This window comes from Triturus cristatus, chromosome 2_1 (genome assembly GCF_964204655.1).
Source record: "Triturus cristatus chromosome 2_1, aTriCri1.1, whole genome shotgun sequence".
NCBI classification, from domain to species: domain Eukaryota; kingdom Metazoa; phylum Chordata; class Amphibia; order Caudata; family Salamandridae; genus Triturus; species Triturus cristatus.
The window spans coordinates 1,126,779,335-1,126,792,295 of NC_140581.1; the positions used below are offsets into that span (position 1 = coordinate 1,126,779,335).

Here is a 12,961-nt window from a genome sequence, read left to right on the forward strand (position 1 = left end):
TGGTATATACCAGGAGGTCCAACATTACAATGTTTTTTTCTGGTTCTCCCTTTTTAATGTAGGACATTCTACCATTAGTGGGTGGAATGTTCAAATAGCCTTATAGCACATCTACCTCAGGATATACCGATTGTTAAGGGCCCTCTCCCTCATTATAGGCCCGAGACACATTCGGGTTCAGTGCCTTTATCAACCGGTAGAGCCTTCAGTCGTGGGCTATAAGGCTATATTGGAATGCCCCTGTCAAGGTGATATTGTAGACAACTTGATTAAAATACAAAGTCACTTCAGTATGTGACTTGTGGTAATAGGCGCTTCCAGAAAGCCCTCCTCCAGAAGCAATGGGTGTCTGAGTAAGTAGGCTGTGGCACAGAGCCTCTGAAGAGACTAAATTACAGAGACAGGGTGGGGAGCATACTTTACGATATCCACCTTAGAAGCTTGCCAAATTCCAAAAGCCAAGTGCTGTTCGAGAAGCAGGGGTAAAACAGGGGCCAAGAATCAAATGTTATAAAAGATAAATAGGTCAATTTCCAACATTGACTGTCCTCATAGTTAGTAAGCCTGATATGCCACCAGCAAGGACAAAAGCCAGATCCGCTGAATAAATCATGCAATTGAAAAGATGACATGTAAAATGTTCTAACATTGCTTCTAGCCCAAAGACGGACAAAAAACTGCATCTGAAAGTATACAGCTACGTAGGCAAATTGAGATAAATATAAATGCAGTTTTTAGACAAAACAAAATCAATATCTAATATAACTACAGAAACAAGTCACTTTCATAAAAGGACAGCTTTAAAAAATGTGGTCTACGCACAGCATTGCACTCTTTATGGTACTTTTCTAAGATTCTAATTTAGTTGAAGGTTACAAAGAGAAGCCTGCAGTGTTATATGTAGTTTGAGTTCCTAGTACACAATGAGGGAACAAAACTACTCTAAAAATGTACACTTTTGGGGAGTTCTCTATGCCCACTCTTGGAGAGTACACTATAAGTGTCAAAGCAACTGGCTACCACATAACATTTATTCGCTTTGTAAACTATTAGTTGACTGGACAAAATAACTCGGGCTCCACCTCAGACAGTCATCTGGCATGCATTCATCAACCCTCAAACAAAAGCACATAATATCACACCTTAGGTTTTGTTTGGGATTAAATCTTACAGTCCTCAATGAGTAAGTCTTCCAAGGCAAATGCACAATCATCAGTCATGTCTAGGCTTGGCTACAGCAACATTATCTGGAATTCCTCTGAATCACTTAGTACTTCTAAAAAACAACATTACATGCAACAGAAGCTAGTGTCAGAAGCAACATTCTTGGAAGATATCACAACTAGAAAGACCACACTTCAAGCTCACAGCATTTTCAAGCTGGGCTATATTGCTTACTCATCTCTACACCCTCGAACCCCGAAACACATAGAACAAAATTTGACAATCTTTGAGGATTTTACTCTCTATGAAGCTGTATCACCCTCCTCCAATAAATGTCTTCTTACATCAATTAAAGGACCCATTCATAGTCCTTCACAGATAGCACCGACAAGAACTGGAACTCTTTTTCCAGGGATCTGAAACTACTTAGATGAATATTTCATAGAATAGCTGAAATGCCTCTCTTTCTGGCATCACTCCTAAAAATGTTCCCTCCAAGCTGTTTACATGTACCCTTGTTTACAGATAAAACAGTGCCTCTAAAATGTAACTTGTTTATTGTACCCGCTATTTGCATTTTTGTCATCATAATTCTAGAAAATATATATATACTATAATTTTCTCGTTGTATTTCAACTGTGAACTCATATCAAAATTATTTCTAAACTCTTACTTTTTATTGTATACCAACTTGTAAAATTGTCCCAGCACAAATTCGAAAATGGGTCATACACCACCCTGTTATATTTTCCGCTATATGAAATGGCTAACTGAAAATGAAACACATTGTGTGTATCTTTTATTTTGTGTGAATACATTCGTATAAAAGCAACTGATCACCCTAAGGCTTGGTTTAGATCCAATACCCACGCAGGGTTTATGATTTGATTAACCATATTGGACAATGTCAATGTAACGAGCTTACCTGCAACAATGGATTAATATCTGGGAGAACTCCAGGAGGAGGTCTACACAGCAGCAGAGTGACTTCTGGGGCTGTTCCTCTTAGGGCTGATATGACATCCTAAGTGCAAAAGAGGAGTAGGAACTACTGTAAAATAATGGAACAAACAATTGCTCCCCTTTGCCCCCAGCATCCAAGTATAACAGCCAGAAGGTGACAAACTAACCTGTTGTGAAAGGCCTTTCAGGGAAGCCCCATTCACTTTCATGATCACATCACCAACTTCAATTTTTCCACTTTCAGAAGCAGGCTGGCCAGGGAACAGTTTCTTCACCCGAACTACGCTGGAGCCTGGTTCATCTACAATGAGGTTTTCTTCGCGGCTAAAACTGAAGCCAAGGCCAGAGCTGTTCTTCACCACTTTAACCTCAAATGTGCTTTCTGTTAAAGAAACATGCAAGAGTACACCTTATTTTTAGAACCTCTATCTTACTGTGAGCACATTTTTGCCCCATCATGTCCAATAGGACATCATCGCAAATGGATTATCTACTGAGCTACATGTCTTTTGAAAGGTTTATAACCTGTGTGACAGGGTCAGAAACAGAACTGTTCAACTATCCTACTGTGGATGGGGTTGATACTATTTGGTGGGAGATTGCTCCTTACATTCTCGAAAAGAAACCATGTTAATTTACTGTAACTAATAACCATAAACTTTGTGGTTGATGCAGTTTACTGCTCTACAAAACCCCTGTGGTTTTGAAGGAGGAATTGGGGGGGGGGGATGCACTTTAAGTGTGGTGGGATGAAACACTCTTAACCTTCTCCTATGACAAATAGCCTCACTAAATGTCCAAAAAAGAGGTAAAAAATCCTATGATCTTGTCCCTAAAACCTGTCTTGCAGCTTCCAAAAGAACGGTATGGTAATGGTAAAAGGAATATGCTACTTACCAGTATGCATCTGTTCTTGGCATGTAGAGCTGCAGAGTTGTACACTTAGCATAGATCGCCATCTGGTGTTGGGCCCGGATGTTTGCAGTTTGTTTTTCTTCTTGGACAGTCTTTGGAAGTCACGAGTTCGGTGACTCCTCCTTCGGTCCGTACTGCGCATGGGCTTCGGCTCCATCCTCAGATTGTTTTTCGCCAACAGGGAAATGATGGAGCGTAGTAATAACAGTGAGAAACCCATGTGTGTTGTATCTAAATAAGATGGACTGGAACGGATACAGGTAGCCGGGGAGGCGGGTGAGCGTGTACAACTCTGCAGCTCTACATGCCAAGAACAGATGCATACTGGTAAGTAGCATATTCCGTTCGAGGCATATGAGCTGCAGATTGTACACTTAGCATAGATTATATAGCAGTACCCAACCTTAGCGGCGACCACCGGTATCGTTGCAGTGGTTTGAAAAAGTGTCTTTAGTACAGCCTGGCCCACACTAGCTTGCTGCTTGGAATGCACATCTACACAGTAATGTTTTGTGAAGGTGTGCGGTGTTGACCATGTGGCTGCTTTGCAGATGTCATCTAAGGGTATGTTCCCTAGAAAAGCCATAGAAGCCCCTAACTTTCTAGTAGAGTGGGCTTTAGGTGGAACAGATAATGTTCTTTTTGCCTTTTGATAGCAAATTTGTATGCACTTTACAATCCACCTAGCTATCCCTGATTTAGAGATGGGGTTGCCTTTATGTGGTGGTGAGAAGGAGACGAACAATTGTTTAGTCTTCCTGAAAGGTTGCGTTCTTTGTATGTAATACAGCAAAGCCCTCTTAACATCAAGTGTGTGTAAAGCCCTTTCTGCAACAGATTGAGGTTGCGAGAAGAAGACAGGTAATTCCACCGATTGATTGAGATGGAAGGGGGAAATGACCTTGGGCAGAAACTTCGGATTTGTACGAAGTATGACTTTGCTGTGATGTATTTGTAGGAAGGGTTCCTGTATAGTGAACGCTTGTATTTCACCAACCCTTCTAAGGGAAGTGATAGCTACGAGAAAAGCTGTTTTCCAGGTGAGAAACTGTAGCTCACATTTGTGCATTGGTTCGAAGGGCGGACCCATTAGCCGTGTAAGAACTACATTTAGATTCCATACAGGGGAAGGTGGTGCCCTGGGAGGAATTACTCGTTTAAGGCCTTCCATAAAGGCTTTAATAGCGGGCACCCTGAACAGTGATAAATGCTGTCTGTTTTGTAGATAAGCAGCGATCGCTGCTAGGTGTAGGCGTATGGATGAATATGCCAGGTTACACCTGTGAAGATGGAGCAGATATCATATGATGTGCTGTATGGATGCATCTAAAGGGTTGATTGTATTGTTACGGCAGTAAATTACAAATCTTTTCCACTTTGCGGCATAGCATGCTCTAGTGGTAGGACGTCTGGCTTCCATGATGATGTTCATGCAATCAGGGGGAAGGTTAAGGTATCCAAATTCTAAGATTTCAGGAGCCAGATCGCAAGGTTGAGCTGAGCTGGGTCCGGGTGCCTGATTTCTCCATGGTTCTGGGTTAGGAGGCATGGGGACAGGTGCAGTTTTTGATGTGGTACCACTGATAGTTGTAGTAGTGTGGTGTACCACGGCTGCCTGGCCCACGTTGGAGCTACTAGAATGAGTGTGAGGGAGTGCTGTTGTAGCTTCCTTACCACTAATGGAATTAGTGGGAGAGGTGGAAAGGCGTATGCAAATCTGCCTGACCAGTTCATCCATATCGCATTGCCCTTGGACAATGGGTGTGGGTATCTGGCGGCGAAGCTTGGGCATTTTTTGTTTTCGTGGGTGGCGAAGAGGTCTATCTGAGGATGCCCCCACTGTTGGAAGAATGGGTGAAGAACTTGTGGATGCAGTTCCCATTCGTGTAGTTGTTGCGTTTGTCTGCTGAGCAGATCTGCCATGGTGTTTTGTACGCCTGGAACGTGCTGTGCCAGGAGAAAGATGTTTTGGGGAATTGCCCATCTCCATATGCTCTGGGCTAAGCGGGAGAGCTGGGGAGAGTGTGTCCCCCCCTGTTTTTGGATATAATACATTGCAGTCATGTCTGTGCGGATGAGGACTGCTTTCCCTGAAATCTGTTTTTGGAAAGATTTTAGGGCTAGAAAGATCGCCAAGAGCTCCAGATGGTTGATGTGGAGCGATTTTTGTTGTGGCGTCCATAGACCTTGCATTGTGAGGTGTAGGAGGTGCGCTCCCCAGCCGGAGAGCGATGCGTCCGCTGTTAGAATCACCTGAGGAACCGGGTCCAGGAACGGCCGCCCTTTGGAAAGGTTTGTGGTGTTCCACCACTGCAGAGAGTGATGTGTGCGGCCGTCCACCAACACCAGATCCGTTAGTTGACCCTGGGCCTGGTTCCACTGTTGTGCTAGGCACTCTTGAAATGGACGCATGTGGAGTCTTGCATGGGGCACTATGAAAATGCAAGACGCCATCATTCCTATGAGCTTCATAAATACTCTTGCTGGAAGAGAGTGTTGGGGAAGGAATGTTTTGCGTAAGGCTTGAATGCTTGTGATTCTGGCTGAGTTTGGATACGCAATACCCTTGGAGGTGTCTATGGTGGCCCCGAGATATTGCTTTGTGTGAGATGGTATGAGGTGGGACTTTTGGTAGTTCACCGTGAAGCCTAGCTGGTGGAGCAGTTGAATGGTGCTGTTTGTATGTTGCACACATTGGTGGTAGGACGCGGCTTTTATGAGCCAGTCGTCTAAGTAAGGGAAGACGTGAATATGTTGACGTCTGAGGTGTGCTGCTACTACCGCTAGGCATTTGGTAAACACCCGTGGTGCGGTGGTGACCCCGAAAGGGAGAACCGTGAATTGGTAATGCTGCCCGTCCACCACGAACCTGAGGTACTTCCTGTGAGAGGGGTGTATTGGAATGTGAAAGTATGCGTCTTTCAGATCCAAGGTAGTGAGAAAGTCTCCCTGACAGAGGAGCGGGAGGACTTGTTGTAGGGTGACCATGTGGAAATGGTCTGAATGTATGTAGGCATTTAGAGGCCGGAGGTCCAGAATGGGCCTGAGGGTCCCGTCTTTCTTTGGTATTAAGAAATATAGGGAGTAGACCCCTAGATTTTGTTGATTGACGGGGACCTGCTCTATAGCGTGTTTTTGGAGGAGTGAGAGTACCTCTTGTTTGAGCAGTGTGGAATGTTCTTGAGACATTGGACGGTGCCTTGGTGGGATATTGGGTGGGGTAGATGTTAGCTCGAGACAGCACCCTGACCGAATGATTTGGGTCACCCATTTGTCCGATGTTATGGACTCCCATGTGTGGATAAAGTTTTGTAGCCTGCCCCCGACCGGAGTGGGATGGTCTGGGGGGAGCGGAGGGAAGTCATTGTGCGGGTGGGGTGGCAGAACGGGTGTTGTTAGTTTTGCCCCTGCCCTTATTGTTGTTGCCTCTGTAACCACCCCTTTGATTGCCCTTCGAAAAGGTATTTTGAGGAGGGGACTTGTAGGAGGTAGAGGCGTTATCGGTGGAGAAGCCTCTGCCACGAAAGGATGAGCGTCGAAAGGAACGTTTAGAGGCTTGCGTTTGGAGTGCCCCCATAGACTTTGCTGTGTCTGTGTCCTTTTTCATCTTTTCCAACGCTTCGTCCACCTTTGGCCCAAAGAGAGTTTGTTGGTCAAAGGGGTGATTGAGTATGGACGCCTGGACTTCAGGCTTGAACCCTGAGATCCTGAGCCAGGCATGGCGACGAAGCAGGACACTGGTATTTATGGCTCTAGAAGCGGTGTCGGCTGCATCGAGGGCACACTTAATGGAGGTGTTTGTAATTAGTTTACCCTCCTGTATCAGGCCATGAGCCTTGCGCTTGTGTTTTTCTGGAAGGTGCTGCATAAGAGCCTCAAGTTCGTCGTAGTGTGCTCTGTCATAGCGCGCAAGTAGTGCTTGTGTATTTGCAATGCGCCACATGTTTGCAGCTTGGGAGGCGGTGCGTTTGCCAGACGCGTCTAAAAGTTTCGATTCCTTGTCTGGCGGTGGGGCTTCTCCTGAGGACTGGGAGTTAGCCCGCTTTCTAGCTGTGGAGACAACTAGGGAATCTAAGGGAGCAGGGCCCTTAATGTATGCAGGGTCTGTGGGTGCCGCCTTGTACTTTTTCTCTATTCTAGGGTTCAGTACCCTGGTCCTGACAGGGTCTTTGAACACCTCTGCAGCATGCTTGGTGACACCCTTAAGCATGGGCAAAATAGACGTGGATTTGTCCTGGATGTCAAATGTGTCCAGTAGGAAGTCGTCTTCCACTGGTTCGCTGTGCATGTCCACCCCATGGTAGTGTGCTGCTCTCTGCACTAAATGATGGAACCCTAAGGAGTCCTCTGGGGGAGACGGCCTAGATGGGTATAGGTCGTCTTGAGGCATATCAGCTATGTCAGGGTTGTGGTAGTCTTCCCATGGGTCAGGGGTCCCCGGTGGAGTGGGGTCCATTGGGGCGTCCGCCGGGTTATAATCTGGATCCTCGTAATCCGGATCTGGGGACGGGGTCGGGGAGCGATGAGGTAAGGGTGGCGGAGACCTGGGAGGGGGAGGGGGTGGAGGCGGTGGAGGAGGCAGAGGAGGAGGTAGTGGGGAGGGCACTCTGAGGGGAGAAGTAGCAGAGTCCTTCCGTTTGGGTGGTGGAGGAGGAGCCGGAGTGTCACGGCGTCTTTTCTTGACAAGTAAAGTCAATAGCCCAGTCTTTGGATCTTTAGACAGAGTCTTTTGCAAAGGGTCTGGTGTAAACAGGGCCAGTGGTGTTGAATCGTCCGCTGGCGCCGATGATTTCGGAGCCGAGGGCTTCGATGGTTTCTGTGTCTTTTTTGGGGCCTCCGGTGTTTTCGGCGTCGAAGGAGTTTTCGGCGCCGGAGCGTCGGTGCCGACAGATTTTTGTTTGTGTTTGGTCGGCACCGAGAGTCCAGGCTTCGGCACCGGTGGCTTCGGAGTCGAGCTGGGTATTGCTTTCTTCGGTGCCGGATGCTGTTTTTCGGCACCAGGCGTCGGCTGGCTCGAGCCCGAGCTGCCGTGAGACTTTTGTGGCTTCGACACCGGGCCCGAAGGTGGGGTGATAGAAGCTTTGTGCTTGGTTTTACCCAGGCCTGCAGGCGAGGGTGTAACCTGAGTCTCTTTGGTTTTGGGCGCGGGGGTGGGAGGGGGTACAGTACTCACGACCCGCTGCGCCGGTGTGATGTCCTCCACGTCGGAGTCGTCGGCCTCGGAAGCGCTGACGACGTCGTCCTCCTGCTCGGTGTGTAGTTGCCCCGAAGCTTCGGCACCGTCTCCGAAGATGTCCGGTGGAGCTGCGGAGGATGAGTGCGCCATGGTGTGTCGAGCTCTTCGATCCCGGATGGTCTTCTTTGATCGAAAGGACTTACAGGCGGGGCAGTCTCTAGCCTCGTGTTCTGCAGAGAGGCAAAGGTTACACACCTGATGGAGGTCGGTGTGGGGAAATTTAGACCCACATTTTGGGCACTTTTTGAACGGAGTCCTTTTTCATCGGCCGGGACCGGAGTCGAGGAGGGCCCGAAGGCCGGTGCCGATGTACGGGATGGAGAAAGTGCCGCTTCGAGAGATGAAGATGATGAAGAAAACTCGAATAAACGAGGATTTTCCGTCGAGGCTGGAACCGTAGAAGTTCGAAGCCGGAGCACGAAGTATCACATCCGAGCCCGATGGCGGAAAAAAACAATCTGAGGATGGAGCCGAAGCCCATGCGCAGTACGGACCGAAGGAGGAGTCACCGAACTCGTGACTTCCAAAGACTGTCCAAGAAGAAAAACAAACTGCAAACATCCGGGCCCAACACCAGATGGCGATCTATGCTAAGTGAACAATCTGCAGCTCATATGCCTCGAACATAAAGTTTCAAATCTTAGTTATAAAACTACAACAATAGATGACATATGGGAAAGTCTCTGTACTTTTATTTCACCATTTTCATGCTTATTTTTAATCCTATGGGAGTAATTTCAACATAATTATATAGGTAATTCCAGATGATGACTGAGTCTTAGCATCCACGGTCGATTCACACATGATATCTAACAGGTGGGAGGAGAATAACAGTATGTTTGTTCTTCCAAACAGTGCATGAAAAGATAGAGGGTTGAAGAGAAATGTGGCTTACTTGTAGCTATTGTAAAGTAGCTTTCCTATGATTTACACATTCTGCCATTTAGTATTTGTTTCAGAAAATTCCAACTTGACTTTCTAAACTATTCTTTGGGGTCAACCAAAGGCATATGCGTAGTCTGTGCCATCACCTGAAACTCACAAAGCACGACACACAAATTCCCCTTTCAGACATATTTCTCTATGTATATTGCGCGTAGGCATGTGATTTTATGTCGCCTTCCATCAAAGACACAGTAGCAGACAAAACATTAATTAAGTTACAGGCAGGTGATAGTTTCCTTTTTGCAGCACAACTTCATTGTAAATTCACATGTGGTGTACAGGCTCTGATGTAAAACTGCAGAGGAAAGTATAGGAACAGATGCACACTAGAAACAAGTCATAACAATTTTCAACCCCCCTAATTTTCCGAATGGGCATGAAGGCCAACACATAATACTTTTTGAAACTGTAAGTAATAGACCCAATGGCAGCCTTACAAAAGTCTGCAAGTGGTATGTTGCCTAAGAAAGTCATGAGCGGCCCTATGTTGAGAGTAAAAGGAGGCATAGGTGTACAAGTACAACATCACTTACTGACTTGAAAGCTGGATTTCCCTAATGCAAGTTGACAAAAGCCTCAGAGATTCAAAATTTTTCTAAACAGGTTTGTCCTACCTATGTAGTACGTACACATGTACTATACACATCTGGTGCACTTATGCAGGCAACAATAGGCCTCTGACAATGGTTTGTGAAATCATTTTTGCAGTTTTATAGATTTATTCATTTGAAATGGTGAAATAAACTATGGTAAGACTTTGAGATCTGTGCAAAGGACCATGTCTGCCTTTGTGTAATTGCAAATAGGATTCTTAAGTAAAAATGGGTAATTTACTAATACTACAACGTTTCAAAACCGTGACTAGGAAAACACTTTCTAAAATAATTCTTAGAGGTCAGGTTTGTGTACTTGCTCAAACAGTGGACTCGTCTGATTAGTCAGATCTAGGTTTAGATCACATGGAGGATGATGAACTTCAGGCCTTCCATGAAGGCATGAAGAACTGGGATTTATTTCGAAAATGGAAATCCTTTTAACTTTTTTTCATGTATGCTGCAAAGGCAACTAAATTAACCTGTTTCTAAATGTAGGCTAGACCGATTATTTTCTGACGTAACAAGTACTAAAATAGGGCTTGAACAAACGCATGCAAGGGACCCACAGTCTTAGTCTGTCACTGCAATACAAATCATGACCCCTCTGTCATCTAAAAAGCTTCTAGTATGCAAATTCTAACATCTTAGAAGCCAACTTGACAAGCGGACCATTCTAGAGTGTGAGAATTGTTTACCCTAAGGTGCTGAGTAAGTTCAGACCCACTGACACCTGAAGTAATTGACAGCCAACATCTCTTAGCAGAGGGCAAACCACTGCTGTCTAGTCAGTGTGGGTACTAAAGCGATCTTTATCCCAGATGCCCTACATCGTCCCTCCATCTGTGTTATTACTGGTAGTTTAGAAAAAGAAAGGAGTATGTTACTTTCCCTGCAAGCTTCTGCTAGTATCAAGTAGTGTTGGATATTCACATGCTCGGCATACTCCTGCCATCTAGTGTTCGGCTCGGGCTTTAGCAACTTTGTTTTGTTTGAAGAAGTCTTTCAAGTCATGAGGTATAGTGTCTCCTCCCTTGGTTGGCAATGTGCATGAGCACCGACTCCGCTGTTAAGATTGCTTTCCGCACAGTGGGTGAGCGAAGAGATGGGGCATTAAGTAGGAGAGTTGCGTGACCATTGGCGCAAGTTGATATATACAGTGAGTTTAAGTAAGTGAAGAAGGGTCAATCTGCAACAAAAGCTGCCAGGGAGGTGGTTGGATGCATGTGAATATACAACACTACATGCTACAAACAGATGCTAATAAGGTAAGTAACCGATTCTATTTGGAGCTTGTGTGGCTTTGGATTGATCAAATGGAGACACATGCTCTGCACAGACTGTAAAGCAGTAATCCCTTAAGCGGTGGTTAGCTGATGGGTGTTGCAGAACACAAACACAGTTTAGAACAGCCTGACCAACACTAGCTTGTTGTCATGCTAAGAGGTCCACACAGTAGTGTTTGGTATATGTATGTGGAGTGGACCATGTATCTGCTTTACAAATGTCAGCTATGGGAATATTTCCAAGCCCGAGTGGCCCCTTTTTTCCATGTGGGGAGCAGGAAGATGTTTTAGTCCTAGTACAGCAGGTCTGCATACATTTGACCATCCATCTGGCTATGCCCACCTTTGATAGAGAATGTCTTTGTGGGGTTTGGAAAAAGCAACAAAAAGTTGCTGTGTTTTGCAAAAAGGTTTGGTTCAGTAAATGTAGTAGATGAGGGCACACTTGGCATCGAGGGAGTGAAGGGCCCTTTCTGCTACAGAGTCTGATGGAAAGGAAAAGACAGTTCAAGAATGGTCTGACAGGGTGGAAGTTGGACACTACCCTGAGTAGGAGCTTAAGGTTAATTTTAAACACAATCATTTTGTTATGAACTTGGACGAGATGTTACTTTAAAGTGAAGACCTGCAGCTCACCAACACATCACGTAACACCATGTAATATTCTTTTGGGAGAAGAATTGTAAAGGGCATGAATCTAGAGGTTTAGAAGGAAGACGCATGATTCTGGTAAGGACAATGTTAAGGTTTCCGATGGGAGCAAGGGGTACCCTGGGTGGGATAACCAGTTTGAGTCCGTCCATGAAAATGCTAATAACAAGGATCTTGAATAAAGACAAGTGCTTCTTTGTTCTGCATGTAGGCCATAATAGCGACCAAGTAAAGGCACAAGGAAGTGTAAACTAGACCCGATTTTTTGCAAGTGGAGAAGGTAGCAGATGATAGCTTGCAGTGCAAGTTTAAGCAGGTCCAAGTGCTTTGAATGCAATAATGGGCAAACCTTTTCCACTTGGCCACACATCCGGTTCGAGTAGTAAATTTGCCTGCTTCTTTGAAGATATACATGCACTCTTGAGGGAGATTGAGATAGCTGAATTAAAGACCTCAGATGCCAAATTGCTAGGTTGAGCTGATAGGGTGTATGATTGTGCCTAGGTTCTAAGTGAAAAGCTCCAGCCTATTAGGAAGCTTCTCATGGGGACAACTGCCATTTCAAAGAGGGTAGTAGACCAGGTTGTCTGGCCCATGTGGGAGCCACGAGGATGACAGTGAGGGAAATTTGCTGAAGCTTCCGGACCGCAGACCAAAAGAGCTGGTGGAGGAAAAGTGGAGGCAAAGATCCCTGACCAATTTATCCATAGCGCATTTCCTATGGACTGTGGAGGAGGGAGCCTGGAGGAAAAGTTTTAATATTTTGGGTAGTCGCAAAGAGATCCACCTCAGGGACCATCTAGCGGCAGAAGTACACCAGTGCCGACAATTACAGTGCGTGTGTCTGTCCTTGTTTTGGAGATAATATATGGAGATAATATTTTCTGTCTTTATGATGACTTTATGCTGAATACTTTGTGCTGAATCTCCAGAAAAAGGCCTTGACAGCTAACTGGATGGCCAGGATCTCAAAGGTATTCGAAGAAGAGACACCTTTGTTGTTGCGATCGAATGCCCTGAACAGTTATTTGTTGAAGATGTCCCCCCCAACCTGAGAGTGAGGAGTCCTTGGTGATGGTAACAGGGTCAGTAAAGGCCCAGCCTTGCAACAGATTGCTGCTGTTCCACCACTATAGAGAGCAACGGGTGCCAGCCTGTATCAACACCAGATCCTCCAACGTAACCTGTAATCATTGTGCTGATAAGCA

The 12,961-nt window shown here is 45.6% G+C and overlaps 1 protein-coding gene across 8 annotated transcripts in view; it reads right to left on the reverse strand.

Annotated features, from left to right (window-relative positions):
* PTPN13 (protein tyrosine phosphatase non-receptor type 13) overlaps positions 1-12,961 on the reverse strand; it is an 830,096-nt gene that overhangs the window by 227,407 nt on the left and 589,728 nt on the right. For all 8 annotated transcript variants that reach the window (XM_085636547.1, XM_085636545.1, XM_085636546.1 and 5 more), the window contains 2 exons: positions 2,295-2,509; positions 2,090-2,188 (listed from right to left, as the gene is read on the reverse strand). In XM_085636547.1, coding sequence (XP_085492673.1) covers positions 2,090-2,188; positions 2,295-2,509 — 314 coding nt within the window. The remainder of the gene's footprint in view (positions 1-2,089; positions 2,189-2,294; positions 2,510-12,961) is intronic.